An 18,695-nucleotide genomic window follows, 5' to 3' on the forward strand; every position below is an offset into this window, starting at 1 on the left:
GAACTCTCTAATTCCTGCTTTGTGGGGTTTTTGAAGGGGAGGGTAAGAGGGAGCAGGAGGACAGATGTCTTTGAAATTTGGGATTTTGCAGGTCCTCGATTTTTTTCTGGCTTGTTCTACAGAGGTGGGCACAAACTTGAGCATAGGAAGTTCCACCTAAACATGAGGAGGAACCTCTTTCCTTTGAGGGTGGCAGAGCCCTGGCACAGGCTGCCCAGAGAGGTGGTGGAGTCTCTGTCTCTGGAGACATTCAAAACCTGCCTGGACGCGTTCCTGTGCCACCTGCTCTGGGTGACCCTGCTCTGGCAGGGGCTTGGACTAGATGATCTCCAGAGGTCCCTTCCAACCCTATGATTCTACGACAGGTAGCCAGCCCTGCTGTCCTGCACATGCATGGCTTGGGCTGTCCTCTTTGCAATGGCTGAACCCACAGACTGATGTATCTTGGGCATCTGTGTTCCTGCAGGCTCACCAAAAAAAAGGTAGCCAGGAGAGGGGAGTTACCCCTGTGATGGGCAAAGGTGGGGAGTAACTGCAGCCTGTGCTGAGCCTTTGTAGATCTTGGAGAGCTGGTGGGGGTGACAGCCCTAAATACATGCCCTAGCTGGGGGGCAGGCTGCAGTCAGTGCTCGTAGACACCATGAAATAAATATGAAGGTTTAGCCTGTTCACTGCTTGCAGGATTAATTCTTAGTAATTACTACATTCCTTTGGAGTTCACTCCTATTGATGTTTTTGGTATGTGTTAGCCCCAGATAAACCAAGATTTCTTTCTGGGAATTTCGCTGTAGGATCATCAACTGGGAGCCTGTAGGTTGAGTTTAAATCCAGGAGTCTGAGGCATGTGTGGTTTTTCAGCTCCCAAGGAGTTCTGCCTGGGAGCAACGGGGATGCACGGTCCATGGAGGATGAGACATGGCCCGTGTGCCCTCTGCTCCCACCACAAGAGCAGCTGGGAGCCCAGCCACTCTGAAAGCCTGACTCTGTACCGCTGCCTGGTCTAATGAAAGACATCCCCGTACCTCGGTGGGTCTCAGATGGGTCGCGTGTTTTAAGATGATCTCACCCGTGAGGAAATGGTAAGCCTCTCTGAGGGAGAGATGGCCATGATTCACTCAGATAGAAATAGAGGCCAAATAAGCAAATGGAAACTCCCTATTGACCAGGTCCTTGCAATTTAAAAGGTTTTTTTACTACCTATTCCAGTATGCATTTGAAAATCATATGCATTTACTCTTACATACTACAATCAGATGGTTTTTAAGCCATTAAGGCCCATTGGGTCAATAACCACCATTTTCAAAATCTATTAAATACCCATTTCTGTGGAAATAGAGCTTTTACAATTGATCATGGCTACCAACTCCCATTAAAATAAACCCCAAATGCTATCAACTCCCCTAAGATGTAGAGCACTAAAGTGCAGATTGCCAGGACAAATTTATCCCAGGGGAAAGTTGATGGCCCATTATGCTTAAGCAACACAAGAATTGTCACATAAGCCAGGAAGTTTATGGGACTTGCATGGATCTGTCCTCCCTGAGGGGGCAAAAAGGAAGGTTCATGGGCTGAATCAGTAGTGCTAACACAAGCTCAAAGCCAGCCTCCCGCAGGACCTTTTTGGGAAACATTTGGCATACTTTGTATTAACTTTCAAGTGTGTACAGGCTTCCATTGTTTGGCAGAACCAAATGATGATTTAGGGTTGAAGTACTGTAAGAAATGTTAAATTTATGCGTCTCTTCTTGGTGGCACAGGGTTTTCCATGTTGAATTATCCAGGGATGACACACCTCTGAGGTTGCATGAGAAAAGCAGTTGGAAAATGGCCTTGCAAAGATGAAGTCCTTGTCTCTCTGCCCTAGGAAGGAAGCCCGTTGGAGCTGCTGGTGTTGTGGTGGACCCTTAAAGGAGGCTGTAGGGCTATGAATTTGGTGGGACTGCGGGGGATCCCTGCAGGCTGCCTCTGGGTGAAAAGTAGCTCACAAGATGGAAGGCTGGTCACCAAGAGCTTGACAATGTGGGGAAGAAGGGGTGGGAACGGTAGATGTCCCCACTGCAACATTGCTGGTGACTCTTCCCATGTGTGGGAGGTGAGAATTGTGCCAGTCCTAAAATGTGCTGTGGAGCAGAGAGACCCGGCACGTCCCTGCTGAGCACTGGTGGTGGAGGGTTACAGCTCTAGCAGGTCCACCTCAGGAGGTGACCCAAAGGGCCATCTCTGTTGGTTGTTGTTCCCTCAGAAGGCAGACTCCAGTTTTTGGGGGATGCACCAAAGATGGGGGAAGAGCAGCACAGCAGAAAAGGGTCCCAGCCCCAGCTCCCACGTCTTGGCCCAGCAGAGAAGCACAGGAGGGAGCTTTGCAAGCCAGCTGTCCTTTATGATTATGGCTTTGCTGCTTACTGTCTCCGTCAGATAGCAGCAACTCCCAGGACGTGGGCTGGCTGCCAGCCTCAGCCGAAAGCTGCCGTGCCCCCTTGGAGGAGAGGTCAGGTAGTCCCTGCCAAGCCAGAGACCACGCTTCCTTTGTTTGTCTCCCTTCATGCCTCCTTCAATCAACTTCACCGCCGGCCTCTGCTCCCTCCCGCAGCCCTGGGTTTCTCTTCTGTGTGTGCCTGGTCCTGACCCAGCGCTCCTCTCCCACTGCCCTGTCGCCTCTCTGAGCCCTTTCTTACTGGGGTATGGTGTCTGTGCTATGGGGCCATGTCTAGATCACTCCTCCATTAGGCCACTGTGAAAAGATGCCCCTTCTCCCTCCAGCAACGTGATGATGTTGGATGGTATTTGTGATGGGAATGGAGGAGGCAATGGGGTTAATTGGTGTCCCCCCCCCTTCTTAAGGGATTTTAATTTGAGTCAGGCAAAGGGCAACACATGGGTTCTTGTCCCTGGGGAGAGTGTAGACATCTAACCCTAGAGCAAGTGGTGTTGGACTTTTCTCCTGGGATCATAATGTAATGGCTTCTGTGTCAGGCACCAGGATGATTTGACCATTTGGGATTGTTGGTGGGTGGTATTGGTGCTTTCTGCAGTGCAGGATTGACTCCTCCAGGAGCTCAGGGGAGACTAGAGGTCTATCAGGGAGACGCAACCATTGGAATTTTTTTGGAAACTGAAATGCAACTTGCACAAAATGCTGGTGCCTGGGTCCAAATGAGTGGTTCTCAAAAACCTTACCTCTTCCTAAGGTATTCTAGGGCTGGTGGTACCTCAGTTATAGGCAGAAAACTTACACAGGCATGTGAAGATGGGCTGTGATTCTCAGCAGAGCCATCCCAAGAGGCCCTCAGACAGGACGTGGTGCCCATCATATGCATGGCAACTAGTGGCTGAATGAGACAGCATGCCAGCCTTGTCCTGAGAGCACAAACATCATGAAACCAGTGTTTTTCAATGATCCAAGCACCTGATGCACATGTGGTTAATGTGTGCTGAAGGAAGAGCCACTGGATATCCCTGTTCCTTCAGAGGAGCAGTGGAGGGAACTCCCCACTCCTACAGTACTGGTCATCTAACACCAGCCAGCAACTAGGACCACACAGCTGCTTGCTCACCCTTCTCTTTCCCCCCCAAGAAGGGTAGGGATAAGACAGAGAAAAGGAGGGGAAATTAAAAAAAACCTCATGGGTTCAGATAAAGACAGTTTAATAGACCAATATCAGAAAAGGAAATTAACAATAATAATAATGACACAGGTCACTCTCACTGCCTGGGGAATTGGCACTGTCTGGAGCAGTGATTGCAGGAGCCTACCCCCCTCAGCTAACCCCATTTATATACTGAGCATGACATTGATGGTATGGAATATTCTATTGGCCATTCCATTGTTCTGTCTATATTTCTTCTCAGCTTCTATGGTAAGCTGAAAAGAGTCCTTGAAAAGCATAAACATTGCCTAGCAACAACTGAAACTATTGTTGACATTCCTTTCAATCACTGGAAAGAAAATTAACTCCTTCCTGGATGAAACCAGGACAGCTGGCCAGAAGTCCCAGGGGCTGCGGGTTGATGGTGCAGATTCTTTAGCATCCTCCAAGAGCAAAAATTTGGCAAAGCTTCCAACGAGAAGCTGCAAGGGGGGGGCTGTACTGGAAGACAGCATTGGAAGGGGAGGTCAGAAGATCTGCTAGGGGGTGTGCACCCATCAGCATGGGTGTCCTGAGGGTGTCCTGAGGGTGCCCACCATGCTGCGAGGACACAGCTGGGGGTAAACCTCTCCTGAGGCTTATTCTTATCTATTCAACATAAGTGGGGGGGATCATCCTCTGTTCAACCCCCAAACCATGAGTATCAGTGTGCCATGTGCAACCAGCCTTAAAACTGGTCCCTGTTCCCTCCCCCTGCAAGTTGATAGAGCTGTAACAAGATGCAGAGAGGAAACCAGCACGTGGCAGAAAAGCAAACAGTCTCTGAGCAGGCTGGTGGGAGGAATTAACGTGGGTTTCCTGAAGTCAGGTGCCCTGGCATGGTGTCAGAGGCAAAGACAAGTCCTTGATGCCCGACTGTGGCTTCCCAAGAGAAAGGCAAGGAAGTGCAGCACGTGCCTTTGCCTGTGTTTGCGCTGGCAGGGTCTAGGATCAGTCAGTGCAGGCAGCTGGTTAAAAATTTGCCATCCTTGGCAGTGTATTCAGAGTTTGCCCAAAGAGGTCATTGCATGTCCTTCGCTGACCTTCAGGTGATCGCATCTACATCAGTCCCTGTGTTTGAGCATTTCCATTACTTTTTTGAAAGATGGGATAGGAAGGTGAACGTATTAACATGGAGACCTTTATACGTGAAAGTCTGTGGAAGCTTGCAAGAGGATTTAAGGTCTGTCAGAGGACAACCAGATCAGTCTGTCTCATTATGATCTTTATTCACCCCTGTAGACACCACTGCATCTATCATATTAGCTGTTCTCCAGCTGCCTGGCGGTCAGTCCTCCTGGTTTCGGGGTGGCATTTCCCTGGGCTCCTACTGCAAATGTATTGCATCCAATGGGTTTTATTTATCTATGAACATTTCTATTTCTGCACTCTTCCCTCCTGCTTTTTGTCCTTTGTTCTGTATGTCGACATCCAAACCCTTTCAGAGTTGGGACTTGCTGCCATCTCCCAGTGGTTCATTTTCCCTCCCACAAAGTCCAAATGGCACTTCAGTCCCCATCTAACTGGTGCCACCTTTTTTTCCTTTATCTTGAGCTCTGCTCCAGTACCATGTCTTTAATCTTGTTGTGCCCGACTGGAAGGAAGCTCGAATTCTGCCTCACAATCCTGAATATAAGTGGAGCCCGTACATTAATTTTGTCCAGAGATGCATCTCAATGACACTGAGCTTCAGCTCCATCTTCCCCGCTCAGCGGATCTGCTACTTCCTTTGTTTGCTCTTTTTATTTCTAAAAGGTTCTTTCACTCTCTGTTTTCACTGGAGTCAGCTTGATTTCAGGGAATTCCCATTTCACCCTGTTCTCCCTGGCACCTCAGATGCAGTGGTGTCTGCTGATCAGTCCCGGTTTTCAATTCTTAGTTCAAGACCTGTATTCATCCCTCCATTTAAGTTAATCTGAATCAACTCATCATTTGTTCAGGACAAGTTTTCTCTCTTTCATCAGCTCTTCCATAATTACTACACTGCTTACCAAAACCAGGTCTAAAATAGCATTGCCTTTGGCTGGTTCAGTGGTGACTTAGTGAATAACTTTTTAGGAAACACTCCCAGGAATAGCTGGGCCATGCCATTGTTAGCAGCACTTATTCTTCAGCCTATCTCAGGGCAAAATTCCCTGCAGGGATTTCTGGTCTAACACTAATGTTATTGTCTATCTTTCCCAAATCTGACCTCAGGAAGTTGTGTGCTACCATTTGATGTAACTGGGTGCTTGCCTGCTGTGTGCTAGTGATCTGCAGCCTTCTTGGTCCCTTTCCCCAGTAAATCTATATGGAAGGGTCACAGCCTTGAACCACAACTTGTCTTTTTGATCCCGTCTGCAGCTTTGCCAGTGCAACCCTCTGACCCTGCAACATCTGCTGCTGCTTCAATCCCTAAGCCAAACCCCATCTCCCACATGGAGATTGAGGACTACCTCTGAATCCCACAGGAATTGCTTATGCATAAGGGAAATCCCTGATCCTGAGGGACCTCACATAGAAGTGTTTCACTCTCTTTGATATCTTGACACTCAGCCACTCATGCAAATTTTAAATTGTCTCTTAAGTGGTGCTGCCAATGATGGCTGCTTCCTAGGCAGTTCTACTCATGCTGTCAGTGCCTCAATGGTGTTTTTTTCCAGGAATGTCCAAGAGGTCTATGATGCCCTCATCCTTTGCGTACCCAAATGCTCTTTCGCTGGAGTCCAACACACAGTGAAGTCACTGAGAGACCCCTGAGGACTATAGAGGGTATTATTCCAGCAGGGTTGTATCTATCTCCTGTGATCCCAGGCGAAAGTCTGGCTGTTCCTCAGCCTTCCCTTCACCTCTTGCATGTGTCTTGTATCTGACTGTGTTACCAAAGCCTGTCCAGATAAGAGACATTTGATTGTTACTGCCTTGTCAAGTTGTCATGATGCTGCCAATGATGTTTGTGGCATACCAGGATAGTGCTGGACTGGAGTCAGAGCTCTTAGACCGTGGTTGTGGGGATGCAAGTAGTTTTAACAAATACAGAAGGACTTAAGCTTTTTCCTAAAAATAGAGCATCCCCCCAGCTGCGTTAACACCAGAAATTTCAGGGCAGGTAAATCCATGAGAACCACCATCAATCTAGTCTGGAAGCAGACCAAGTAACCCATCTTGGCTTGTGTGCTGTACCAAGATGGTACCATGTCCTGTTTATGTTGTGGTAGTGGGCTTTGTCTGCCCGCAGCAAGGCAAAAGGGAGGGAAGGCTGAGGATCACCTGGGAATGCCCGTGATGGGAACAGAAATGAGGGTTCACAAATTCTAGCAAGGAGCGTTTGCGTATGTAAGCAGAGAGCCCAGTTCTGGAGGACTATCTCTTTAGACCTCCCCTAAAGAGTCACCATGGAGAGGAGTCCTTCGGTGGGGTGAATCAGAAGTTTTTCGCTTTAGCTCAACATCTGGAGGAGCATCTCTCCTCACTGATGATATGGAAAGTTTAAAGAGTCTGCTCTCTGAAAATATTTGTGCCACTTGATTCAGCACCTGTCTTCATGGATTGATCTGTGGCTCTTGGGCTCTTGGCCGCCTGCCTCAGAAGCAAGGTTGCTGCGTGTTCTATTAACGTTTTGCAGCCTTGGGGGAATGTGTTGTCCATGCACCAAAAATATTATTGGCAGGCTCGTGCTTATTCCTGGGAAGTCTGAGGGATTCCTCATTTGTCAAGCAGAGGTTTGGGGAAAAAGGGAGCCTCCTATCTTGGTGGGAGTAGGAAGAGGAATTTCCTTGCGGTGGATGAAGGACATGAAAGCAGAGCCAGGAATCCCTTGTGACTTCATTAGGCTGTATGGTTAGCTGGAGCTGGCTGACTTTCAAGTATTTTCCAGCTGTCCATGGAGGGCACTTGGATAGCTTCCACTCAACCCCACTCCCACATCCCCTGTGAAATGTCTACAGGGAAAAGACTCCTATTTTTGAATTGCAGTGGAATTCCTGTGGCATTACACACTGCATCCTTTGCAGTACCCAGAGAATTCAGTTTGATTTATGGTACTGCACGGGGTACATGCTGGCCTTGCTTTTCATTTGGAAGTGCCACCTTTTGCCTTTCAGTGGTAATGGCCACTTTCGTGGCCCCAAGACTTCCTGTCATGATATGACTGTCGCTAAAAAGTGCCACTCTTGCTGCTCTTCTACCTTAAACCACATCAGGCTTGTGTTACAGCTTGATTGTCCATTCTACTGCCCCATAGATTAGCAGATCCTCTCCTCTCTCCCCCTTGTGCACCACTAGTGGTCCTGTTCTTACTGCCAGATGTTGCTGCCTGGAAAAGCAGTAACAACTCTATCTCCCCAGAGCATGTCAAGCCCTCTCCTTTGACCAAACCAGCTCAGAGCTTGATTTACATTCACAAGTAGAAAGATGCTGTCTGCCCCAAGGGCTATGTCAAAATTGTCCAAGGGAAAAGCAGGAGAAAGGTAAGTGAGGGTTCTCCAGGAAGGCCTGGAATCATGGATGGAATCAACTGATCAGAAAGGAAGCTTTGGGTCTTTAGACCCTACTGTGGTAAAGTCTAGTGCAGTAATAATTTTCCATTCAAAGCTGTAGTCATTTGATGGCTTTCCCACTTGATGTGACAGGGTGACACAGAGAACATGGAGCAATGGACACAAGTTGGAACATGAGAAATTTGGTTTAAACATTAGGATTTTTTTTTTTACCATGAGGGTGGTTTAATACTGGAATAGATTGCCAAGAGAAACTGTGAAACCTGTCTTCAAAGCTGTTCAGGTCTCAGCTGGACATGGCCTTGAGCAACCTGATTTAATTAGACCTGTTTTGAACAAGGGAGTCAGACTAGATGACGTGTGGAGGTCCTCCCCATCCACAGTTATGAGTCTCTGATTCCACTATTCTATGGTGACACAGTCACTGAAGCTGCTGGACTTCATCTTCCTTTCCTTTTTTCAGGGCACGCTCTAGTGACAGAGATTGTAGGTGTGTATGGTTGGACTCGATGATCTCAAAGGTCCTTTCCAACCACGAAGATTCTATGATAGTATGATGACAGCACATTATTATGTCCCATAGAGAGCCATGTGCTTCTGATCCAGCACCAGGACCACACAAACATCAGTGTGGATCCCTTGTGCTGTGGTAGAGGAAAACAAGGTCCATGCTTTTCCCCATCTGCCTTCTGCCAACCATGAGTCCCACAAGTAAAACAGTATGCAGTGTTGTACCTAAGCCTGCCTTAGAGTCAGATTGGCAGCTAGAGCAATTCAGCAGAACTTTAAGTCAACAGTATCACAGGTGAGCACCTGTCATGAAGGATGCCCTCATATCTGGACTTGTTACCTCAAATACCATCATTTTAGGTGGTGTTCATGGCCACACTCATTTCTAATAATGGCAGTCCATAGCCCTCCCATCCCTAATCTTTCTGTACTGTTCCATATACTCTTCATGGCAATCCCAGGCACAAATACAGGTTGGGTGGAGAATAGCTTGAAAGCAGCCCTGAGGAGAAGGACTTGGGGGTGCTGGTGGACAAGAAGCTCAACATGAGCAGGCAATGTGTGCTTGCAGTCCAGAAAGCCAACTGTATCCTGGACTGCATCAAAAGAAGCGTGACCAGCAGGTCAAGTGACATGATTCTGCCCCTCTACTCTGCTCTGGTGAGACCTCACCTGGAGTACTGTGTCCAGCTCTGCAGCCCTCAGCACAAGAAGGACATGGACGTGTTGGCATGGGTCCAGTGGAGGGCCATGAAGATGATCAGAGGGCTGGAGACCCTCTGCTGTGAGGACAGGGTGAGAGAGTTGGGATTGTTCAGCCTGGAGAAGAGAAGGCTCCAGGGAGACCAGGGGGACCCCCTAAAGGGGGCTTACAGGAAAGACGGAGAGAGACTCTTTATCAGAGAGTGTAGCGATAGGACGAGGGGTAATGGTTTCAAACTGAAAGAGGAGAAATTTAGATTAGATATTAGGAATATTAGATATTACTGTGAGTAGGAATATTAGATATTACTGTGAGGGTGGTGAGGCACTGGAACAGGTTGCCCAGGGAAGTTCTTGATGCCCCATCCCTGGAAGTGTTCAAGGCCAGGCTGGATGGGGCTTTGAGCAACCCAGTCTAGTGGGAGGTGTCCCTGCCCATGGCAGGGGAGTTGGAACTAGATGATCTTTAAGGTCTCACCTGAACCATTCTATGATTCTGTGATTCTTGTGAGTTCCATTCTCCCAGGGTTGCAAATACTCCCCAGGTCAAGGTGGTATCATGCAGCCAGCTGCTCACCAGTGAGTTCTGGATGCTCTTGGAAAAACATTTGCTTTGAATCTGGAAAACCTAATGGCCCTTCTCTGTCTCTCTTCTATCCTCTGCCCTATTCTTTGGGGTTGGTTGGTTTTTTTTTGGCTCCTTAGCTGATAGATGTGCCTTCATGTGTCCTTCTGGCCTGCCTTGTGTTTGTGTGTTGGCTTGGAGTGCCCACCCTGCTGTAAATACCATCTAGTTTGGAATCCTCCAGTCTTGTAGGCATTGAAGCTATTTGGGGAGCAGAGAAGAGGTCTGTCATTTAGGCTGTTTGTGGAAACCAAAGGCTGCTCTGCCTTCCCCCTGGGAAAATAACAGAAGTGCCGAAGAAAAGGGAGAGCATGACCTTGTCAATAAGCAACAGGCAAAGACGCCAGTTACATGCTCCTTGTCTAAGCTAAGGATGCCAGTGGGAAATGTGGATTGAGGGGAATTGGAGTTGCCCATTCTGGAGTTGCTTAGGTCTTGATTGTGTCTTTGGGGATGCAAGCAGGAGGATATTTGTGCTTTCCATGCCGTAGTGGGTGAAATCAGGGTCCTTTCCTCTCCTCCTCCATTCATCTGAGCATCTCTCCATACTGGAGCGGCTCCCCCTACCCCATACACAGCTCAGAACCATCCAGATCTCTCAATGGAGGAAATTACAGTTATTTATAATTAAGGGTTGACAAAAAATGTTGCTAGTGTCAAGGGAACGGCAGGCGACAGCCAGAAAAACATCATGTCTCCAGAAGAGGGGCGGCGGGAATATCCCTCTGAATAGGGCTGACGTCAGCTCTCGGAATTTGGACAGCCTGGAAGGGTTTGGGGCTATTTTTCCAAGATATCATAGGTCAGGAATCAATGTTATTTTTAAGTCTGTATCCCCCGAGCAGCTATGGTGCATAAAGGAGACTTTCTTTTCCCCTTCTCCCTCCTTTATGCTCTATTTCTATGAAATTTTTGCTTCTCTTCCTTCCGAGTCATGCCACAAATATGTCCTTCAGGTTTATTTATTCTTCTCCCTATCTATTCCTCCCGGCCCGCTCCCGTCTTAGTTGGGTTGAAGGGATGGCGTCAGCGTGGCGCGTGTCTGGGATGCTCAGGCAAGGCATCACAGAGAAGAGATCATGTTCTCCTAATTTGCTGTTTCCGGTTGGGAGAGTTTTCTCTCTGCAAGCTGATGTGGCTGGGGAAAGTGTTCTGGGAATGCTGCTTTGTGGTGGGAGATCTCGGGGCCTGGTGAAGACAAGCTGGTCATCCCCTCTCACCATTAAATGCTGCCATATAGTCCAGCCAAAATTTTATAAAGTGACTGAACTTTTGGAGCTGCTTTGTTGCTGGGAAGGTGGGTGAGATGTCTCCAGTCCAGTATGGCCTATTGGGGCTGATGGTAGGGGAGGTAGTTGGCAGATTCTGATTATCTGACAATTCCCAAGTCAGTAATGGCTTCTGAGGGTCTTTTGGCTATTTCAGATCTGGGGAAGTGGCCACACTTGGGTTTACCGAGCTGTGTTCTACATTCCATCCTGCTCTAGTCTGCTTCTGGAATCCTGTTTCTTTACTTTTTTCCCCACTTTTTTCTCCTTTTCCATTTGTTGTAGTAACCTCTCTCTTTCTAAACAGGTCTGTTGATATAATAACTTGTCTAGGGATATTGCCATCACAAACGGTGGTTTGCACATCTCTCACTGGTTTCCCTTCTCATTTCACATCTTGGATGAGAATGTGCCTTTTTTCCCTTAGCCCATGCTCAACTTTTTTTGCCCTTCCTTCCGTAATTCAATGAGGTGAGGAAGGCACTAATAGATGCAGCTTTTACAGAAGTTGCTCGTTCAAATATAGCTGGTGTGCCTTCATGGCTGGTCCAGTGTAAAGAAATGACCACATTTGCTTCATAATCTCTCCATGCAACTCAAAGAAGCCAAGTGTCCTGGAAGTACGGGAATAAATGAAATGCTTTCCACCACCTTAATGTTGCTGTTGGCCTTATGCTGCAGGTTTAGTCATTCTTATGACATATTTCCACAATGGTGCATTTCCATCATCATTCCACGGTGATGTATTTGAAGCCTTTCCATGAGTTTTTCCCCTGCTCAGAATCTCTTAAATTAATGGCTTCACAAAACGCAGGTCAGAGTCCTCAGATTTTGAAGACTTAGAGACAATGTCTTCTAGGGCTACCTGTCCTAATGCTGTCTCAGCCCATGAGGTTAATGGCACTGATGACAGAAGTGGTAGTACTTGATTTAAAAGAGTATCTGGCATTTGCAGCACTGACCAAGGCTCTATGATGCCACTGCTATTATTATTGGAATCATTATTGTTATTAAGTTAGATCCTGATCATTTTGCACAGCTGAGGACTTGAACTCCCTAAAGATCAGCGCTGAGACTGTTAATGTATTGGTGAATGCAATGTATACCTCTGACCTGTGCAGAAACAACCATGCAGAGGGGAGAGTGAAACCTAAGGTGCTGAGACACATGCCACATTGTGAAGATTGTTTTGTGGACACCTGGACATACCCATTGCTGTTACTGCTCTGCTGCAATGCCTATTACCTACCCACCTCTCCCAGCCCAGTACCTTCCTGTGTCTTTTAGAAATGCGTCTTTGATATCCCCATTCCAGTGTATTTTCCATTCCTGCAGCTCTTTATTGCCAGCTCTGGACATGGGAGGAGGTGTCCCTCTCTCCCCATTAAGCTTATTTTGGGAACTCCTGTGCTTCCCTGCCCTGGCTCCTGCAGACATGCCAGACCTCCTCTCAGAAAAGATTTGGATCACATGCAGAGACAGATTCGTTGAAGAGGGCCCTGCTGATGGCTCATCACTGGGGGGACCAAGGCAGCTCTCTTCTCCAAGGTCCACGTTGAGCAGAGCTGGAAGAGAGATGTCTCAGAGCAAATTCTGAGATACTTTTTACTCATGCTCTTCCTTATACAATACACAAGATGAGTGTGAGGTAGCATGCTTTTTCGTGTGTTATGTGCCTGTGCTCTGCAAGGACCCCTTGTGCTTGCTAGCTCTGGCATACTGGTTATCGTGGGGAAAGGGATAGAGCGGAGAGACGTGGTTGTGAACTTCTCCAGACAGGCTAGAGAAGCTGGAGAAGAGACTTCTTGGCCCCAGATGGCAAATCTTCACTGCTCCCAAGAATAAGGTTTGATGTCCGTTCCTGCCCTGACCTGTATCAGGGACAACCCCTTCTTGGAGCCAGCTGGACTTCTGGATTCCTTTCTCTCTACACACACTTTGAGGAAAGAAACACTTTTTTCCTCAAATTCCACTTTCCCGATGTCAAACCCCTTCTCTTTTCCCTAGCAGGACTGACCTCTACATTTCCTTTCTTCTCCCACTGTTTCTCCTACCATATTATATCCTTTTATGCCCTTCTATGGAGTCTCTTCTGTCCCTGTTGATGAATGAACTTCTCTAAGAGCAGAACTCATCAACAAATCTACTGTAATTGGAAGAAGTTCTTCAGATTTGCATGACTGCCTCCCTCATAACCCCCTTGCTAGCAGTCCATGCACGTCACAAAGCAGAATTAATACTGTCCTGGGGCACTCTATTGAAATTTGCTGAATTTTGCCACACTTTCCTAAATGCTGTTTGTTTCAGAGGGTTGAGGATGGGGTCTCCAGGTCTGCTGCACCCTTTGCAGGGTATCTGTGGTGGCTCCTGCTTTTCCTCTTTGCTCCATTGAAGCCTGTGATGACTGTCTCCTCTCCCTTGTCTTTGCAGGGCGTATGTGAGTGTGAAGGAGCTGAAGGAGGCACTGCAGCTGAACAGCACCCACTTCCTCAATGTTTACTTTGCCAGTTCAGTGAGGGAAGAGTTGGCTGGTGCTGCCACTTGGCCGTGGGATAAAGAAGCCCTTAGTCACCTTGGTAAGTAAGCTACACCACTCATGGGGTCTCAGGGTTGTTGGTTTTTCTCTCTCTTTATTGACTTGGCAAAAAGAGGCAGCCGTGATTTGTCTCGACATTGAGAATGTTTAAGAAGGTGATGATAACAGGCTTTGGGTGTACCAACAGCTGCTGCTGTAAGGAAAGGAGCTGCCTGTTCCCTGTGTACCATGTGGATAAGGTGGTGGGGTTACAACCTGACCAGGGACTTCAAAGTTGATATGAGAAACTTCACAGCAGTGAGATAGTGGGGCAGAGAGCTTGGGGAGAACTTCAGGTTCACCTTAAGTACAGGCTCTGGAGAGGGGTTTAGACATGCATTTGGCTTCTCTGGGGCCTTCCAGGTCTGTCTTCCAGGATTCTGGAAACGGTGAACTTCACTCTACAGGGTATAATGACAAACAGATAAACCAGAAGTGTCAGTGATTTCAGAGCGGAGACTCCAGATTTGAGCGACTCCAGAGCTGACCAGGCAGTGAGCACTGGCTATTTCTGAATTGAACTGGAAATGCAAGGATGACTATCAAATTAAAGCATGCTTTTATAACTTGGCTTACTACCTGCTGGAGGCAAGGTTCTTCTTGGCTTCAGTGAATTCAAGCCAGACGCTTAAGGTCATCAGTCCTGTCAGGCTACAAAATAGTCAAAATGGCAACTGCTTTACTAGAATGTAAGTCTATTGTGTGTTTTCTCATATTTCTGCTCTCTCTTTTTCCTGCCCCTCCCTCCACCTCTTCAATGTCAGAGTTTTCTGGCAAAGCCTTTTACACTTTGCAGTCAAAACATCTAAAGTGTTTCTCAATAAGTAACTGGAAATAATTACTCCTGACACATGCACAGCAGACCTAGACCTTCTGCTTTTACAAGTGCATGATGTTCAACCCTTAAAAGACCTGTTAAAGACCTGTTTTAAAGGTCTTCTTTGCCAGCTTCCCTCCCTCAATGAGTTTCAGGACTGTTTTTTCAATAGCCTATTGCTACAGTTGTTTGTTGAGGAAGGCAGATCTCCATGAGATTTATTCCTTCAGCTTCCAGAAATCACTTCCAAGGCTCGGCTTGACAATCATCTTACTACAGCAAGTGCTTCAGCCACATATGTTCTCTTCAGACCCCTCCCAATGGCTCGCAAGGAGTTGTACAGAAGGGTAATCAGGGTGACCAGTTTCATCCAAAGCTTGCATTTAACTCCAGTCTCAGAGTTTGTGTCCAGCCAGGGACACAAGAGGTAGCACCATCTGGAAATGTTGGATCAGGGTTTTACCCTGGAGGTTAAGGGGAAAACGGGTGTTGTCTTGGCCCTGGTGCCAGGCCTGTGAAGTGTGAAGCTGGATCTGAACCTCTTTGTGGCTCTGGCGTAGACTGACGATTTTGGTTCGAGGCTGTCCTTGGTTTTGGATTTAATGAGCTTGGGAAGGCAGGTGGTGGACTCTATTCTCTGTAAACAGTAGTCTCCACCACATCATCAAGTGTTTTGTAGCACACACATTGTATATTATTGTCCAGCATCGAAGAAACGTAGGACTGAACAGGTCATGAATTTATGTTTTTTGTCAAAACCTCTCACAAGAAGCTATGGGAGAATCTGAGTAGATGTGAAGGTAAAGCAGTGAGGAAAGAGCAAGGAAAACCTTGGGAGGAGTGAATAGTAGTTCAAGAAAATTTTCCGAACTTTATTTAAAGACCTAACAGTGACCAGCAGTGGACATGTGTCTTTACAAAAGGGAGAGGTCTGCTCCAAGCAAACTCCTACTCTTGCACTGAATCTTACTGATCACTTGTCTATCCCGACTTTAGTATTTTAAGGTCAGTACACAGACCCTGCTTCCCACATGCCACTGTCTGCTCCTGTGGAGAAGAAATGCTTTTCTGAAGGTTTAGGGTTGGTTTACTATTTCAGACCAGTAGTAATACTACCAAGAGCAACTACATTCATTGAAGCATAAGAAATAATCACTGACTTGGAGAGGGTGACCTGGTCTATAAGACTTCTATAGGCAGTATTTCAGCTGCTGTGCAGCTCCTAGACAGAGACAACTTGCAGCCAGCTAGCAGCAGAGGTAGAAGATCTCAGGTCTGTTTGCACCACTTCTTCTAACCATAGCGTCTGTCTCAGTCTTTCTACCACAATCACAGTGACTTCCTCTCTAATTCAGAGCTCTTGCTTGGAGTCTGGAATGAATTACTTAGAACTTAGAAGTACATCTTTTCAACTACAAAACACAAAGAGTTGAAGAACTCCTGTTCCTCTAAAGAAGCTTAGATTTCCACAGTGGAAAGCCTTGCCTCAAAAACCCAAGCAAAGTAATAATGCAGATGCTTTAAACTTCATTTGTAGCTGCATGTAACAGTATTTGCATAAACATGGTCGAAAGGCAAGGGAATTGTGAATATTTGGTGTTATAAATACTTTCTGTAGTTATATAAGCTGGAGCCAGCTCATATATCTGGCTGAGGTCAGTGGATCCTGAAGGAGGGCCAGCCGTTCCATCAAAGGTACCTTAAGCAATGGCCATCTTCCTGTCTGACTAACCCTCATGCGTTTGTTCCATTAATTGCCGTGACTCAGTGTTTGGGGAAGGCTGGCCTATGATACAGGTTCAGCTTTGTGGTTTGCTGTTTAAAGATCCAGTCCTTGCTTGAGCATGCGTCCTCTGCGACAGCCCTGACCCAGGACCGGGTTGGCTTCTTTGGGGATGGCTTGAACCAGAGTCTTTCATCACTGGCGTTGATCATGGCTAGAAGCAGGGTAACAACCTGGGACCTTTCGAGGGATGTGTGAGTGAAGGTGAAGTGCGCTCCACACCAGTGCAAATCATTCACTGTACAGATGGACTAAGCATCTCTTGCTGCTTGAGCAGAGTTGAGGCTTGACCTTTGGGATGTTACCAGCTCTGCAGCTGTAGGTGGTAGATCTGGTGTGGAGGGAGAGGATGTGTCAAGACCAGCCCTGAAGTTTCCAGCTGCCTGGCCGCTGTTTGGTGGGCAAGTCCGAAGAAGACTCTGGTTCACCTGCCTTGGAGTGCCAGACCCCCTTGATATAACATTGAAGCTTTCAGCTTGGTTGTCTAAATTCTGACATTGGGGGTCTCCTTGGGTTGGCTCTCAGGAATGAGAGGGATAGTTCACTTAAAGCCGAATTTAGCCCGTCTCCCAGGGCAGAAAGAGGCAGAGGTGAGAAGGAAAGCTGCATCTGCAGATGAGGGAGAGGGGAGGCTGATATTGTTGGGATGTTATGAACACTTCCACATCTTGCCTTCACAGCCAGGACCCTGCAGAGGGGAAATACAACTTCCTGGTCCAAAGCTGGGAGCTCTCCCAGCTCATCAGGGAGCTGTGGGGACAGTGAATGGAGGGACGAGGATGTTCTGGAAGGAAGGCAGAGTTCTCATGCTGTTTCTAATCCCGCCACCTAATTAGCTGTATAAAAAAAGTACTAAAAATATGACCATCCTTGTGGAGTGTCAGGGAGGAATGGGATAGGGGAAGCCAGCAGAGAGGAGGGAGGGACAGGGTATCCCAGCCTTGGCATCCCTCCCCTGTGACAGTTTTCTCCCTCCCTGTGCTGGAATCCCATTTATTCCCCCACATGGGAAGAGCATTGGGTTTCTGCTGGGAGGAGGTCTGCTTGGTCACAGGGCCTCCCATGCCCCTGGTGCTCAGACCCATTCCTTGTGGTTAGTGCCACCGGATGCGTGCAGGGCTTTCACATCTAATTTATTTGTTTATGAACACTATTTTGTTTCTGTGTGTGCATTCCTCCCTTCAGACCTTTGGGCAGGCAGCTCCCTGCCTTGTTCAGGCTTGGGTTTGGCTGCAGAGATGCCTTTTCTTTCTGTTCTCTCTTCTCTTGTGTCCTGTTTTGATTAAAATGAGAAGCAGCTTTTTTTGTGCCCACTATGTTCCCCATCAAAGGGATGCTGTTTACTATCTATAGCATTTACCAGCCTCGTAATTAAGAGGGGGATGGCTTGCAAAAACCTAACAATTGACAGGACACAACAGGAAGGTCCCAAAAGGAATTTTCAACATCTGTACCTCATTTTGGCCCATCTCCAGGCAACAAAAGGGTCAAGAGCTGACTGATGGGATGCAAGGTCCTCTGCTCTGGTGTTTTACAACTGGGGAGAAAGAGAATGCAGCTACTTTGTGACCCATCGTTTGCCTCGGGCCAAGCTGCCCTGGGCATAAGATCCACACTGAGGGTAGGAAGAACAACAAACATGAATCTTTAGCTAAGAAACAGTGCCATTCGACAGGTCACCCTCTTGCAACTCTCTTGGAGTTGAGAGAATTGCTCAGGGCTCCTCTGAAGGCCCCTTTCCAGCCCCAACGTAGTGTTCACCCGGCATGGCTACACCAGAGGAGTCACCGTCCTGTTGGTGTCCTGCCAGGGACACCGTGATCTGAAGAAAGCCCTCTCTTGGAAGGAATGTCCTGTACTTGAGGACATGAGGTAGTCCGGTAGTGCACGGAGCTGATCCAGGAGCAGATTTCAAGCAGTCTACGCTGTGGCTGGAGACAGGGTCACAAGGTGGCCCTCTGCCAATTTTAACTTTTCTGGCAGAGGCAACAATCATCAGCAGAGATGCAGTAGCAGAAGCTCTGCTGTGAGGCAGCTGGCACAGTAAATCCTCCAGGGCCCCGCAAAGGACAGCGCAAGTCGTGCTGGAGCCAGCTATTCACCATGCTGCCATCCAAACTGTCTAGGTTAATAGTTGGGTAAAAATGGCCTCCCATGCCATGGAGATATTTCCTGGAGTCAGCCTGGGCACATGCTGGGGTCTGCTTTTTGCCCCTTCATCTTGCTGATATTCCCCAGCACTCACTCCACCGTAAGGCAGCATGGAAAAGCGGATGGAGCAAGGAAGCAAGATGAAAAAAGGGGAGGAAAT

At 47.6% G+C, this 18,695-nt stretch overlaps 1 protein-coding gene across 1 annotated transcript in view; it reads left to right on the forward strand.

The window, feature by feature from the left end:
- Window positions 1-18,695, forward strand: part of PAPPA2 (pappalysin 2) — a 95,930-nt gene that overhangs the window by 18,090 nt on the left and 59,145 nt on the right. Inside the window, exon 3 of the mRNA XM_054211937.1 lies at window positions 13,640-13,785. Within this exon, the coding sequence (XP_054067912.1) occupies window positions 13,640-13,785 (146 nt within the window). The remainder of the gene's footprint in view (window positions 1-13,639; window positions 13,786-18,695) is intronic.

This window comes from Rissa tridactyla, chromosome 8 (assembly GCF_028500815.1).
Source record: "Rissa tridactyla isolate bRisTri1 chromosome 8, bRisTri1.patW.cur.20221130, whole genome shotgun sequence".
In the NCBI taxonomy this organism is placed as follows: Eukaryota; Metazoa; Chordata; class Aves; order Charadriiformes; family Laridae; genus Rissa; species Rissa tridactyla.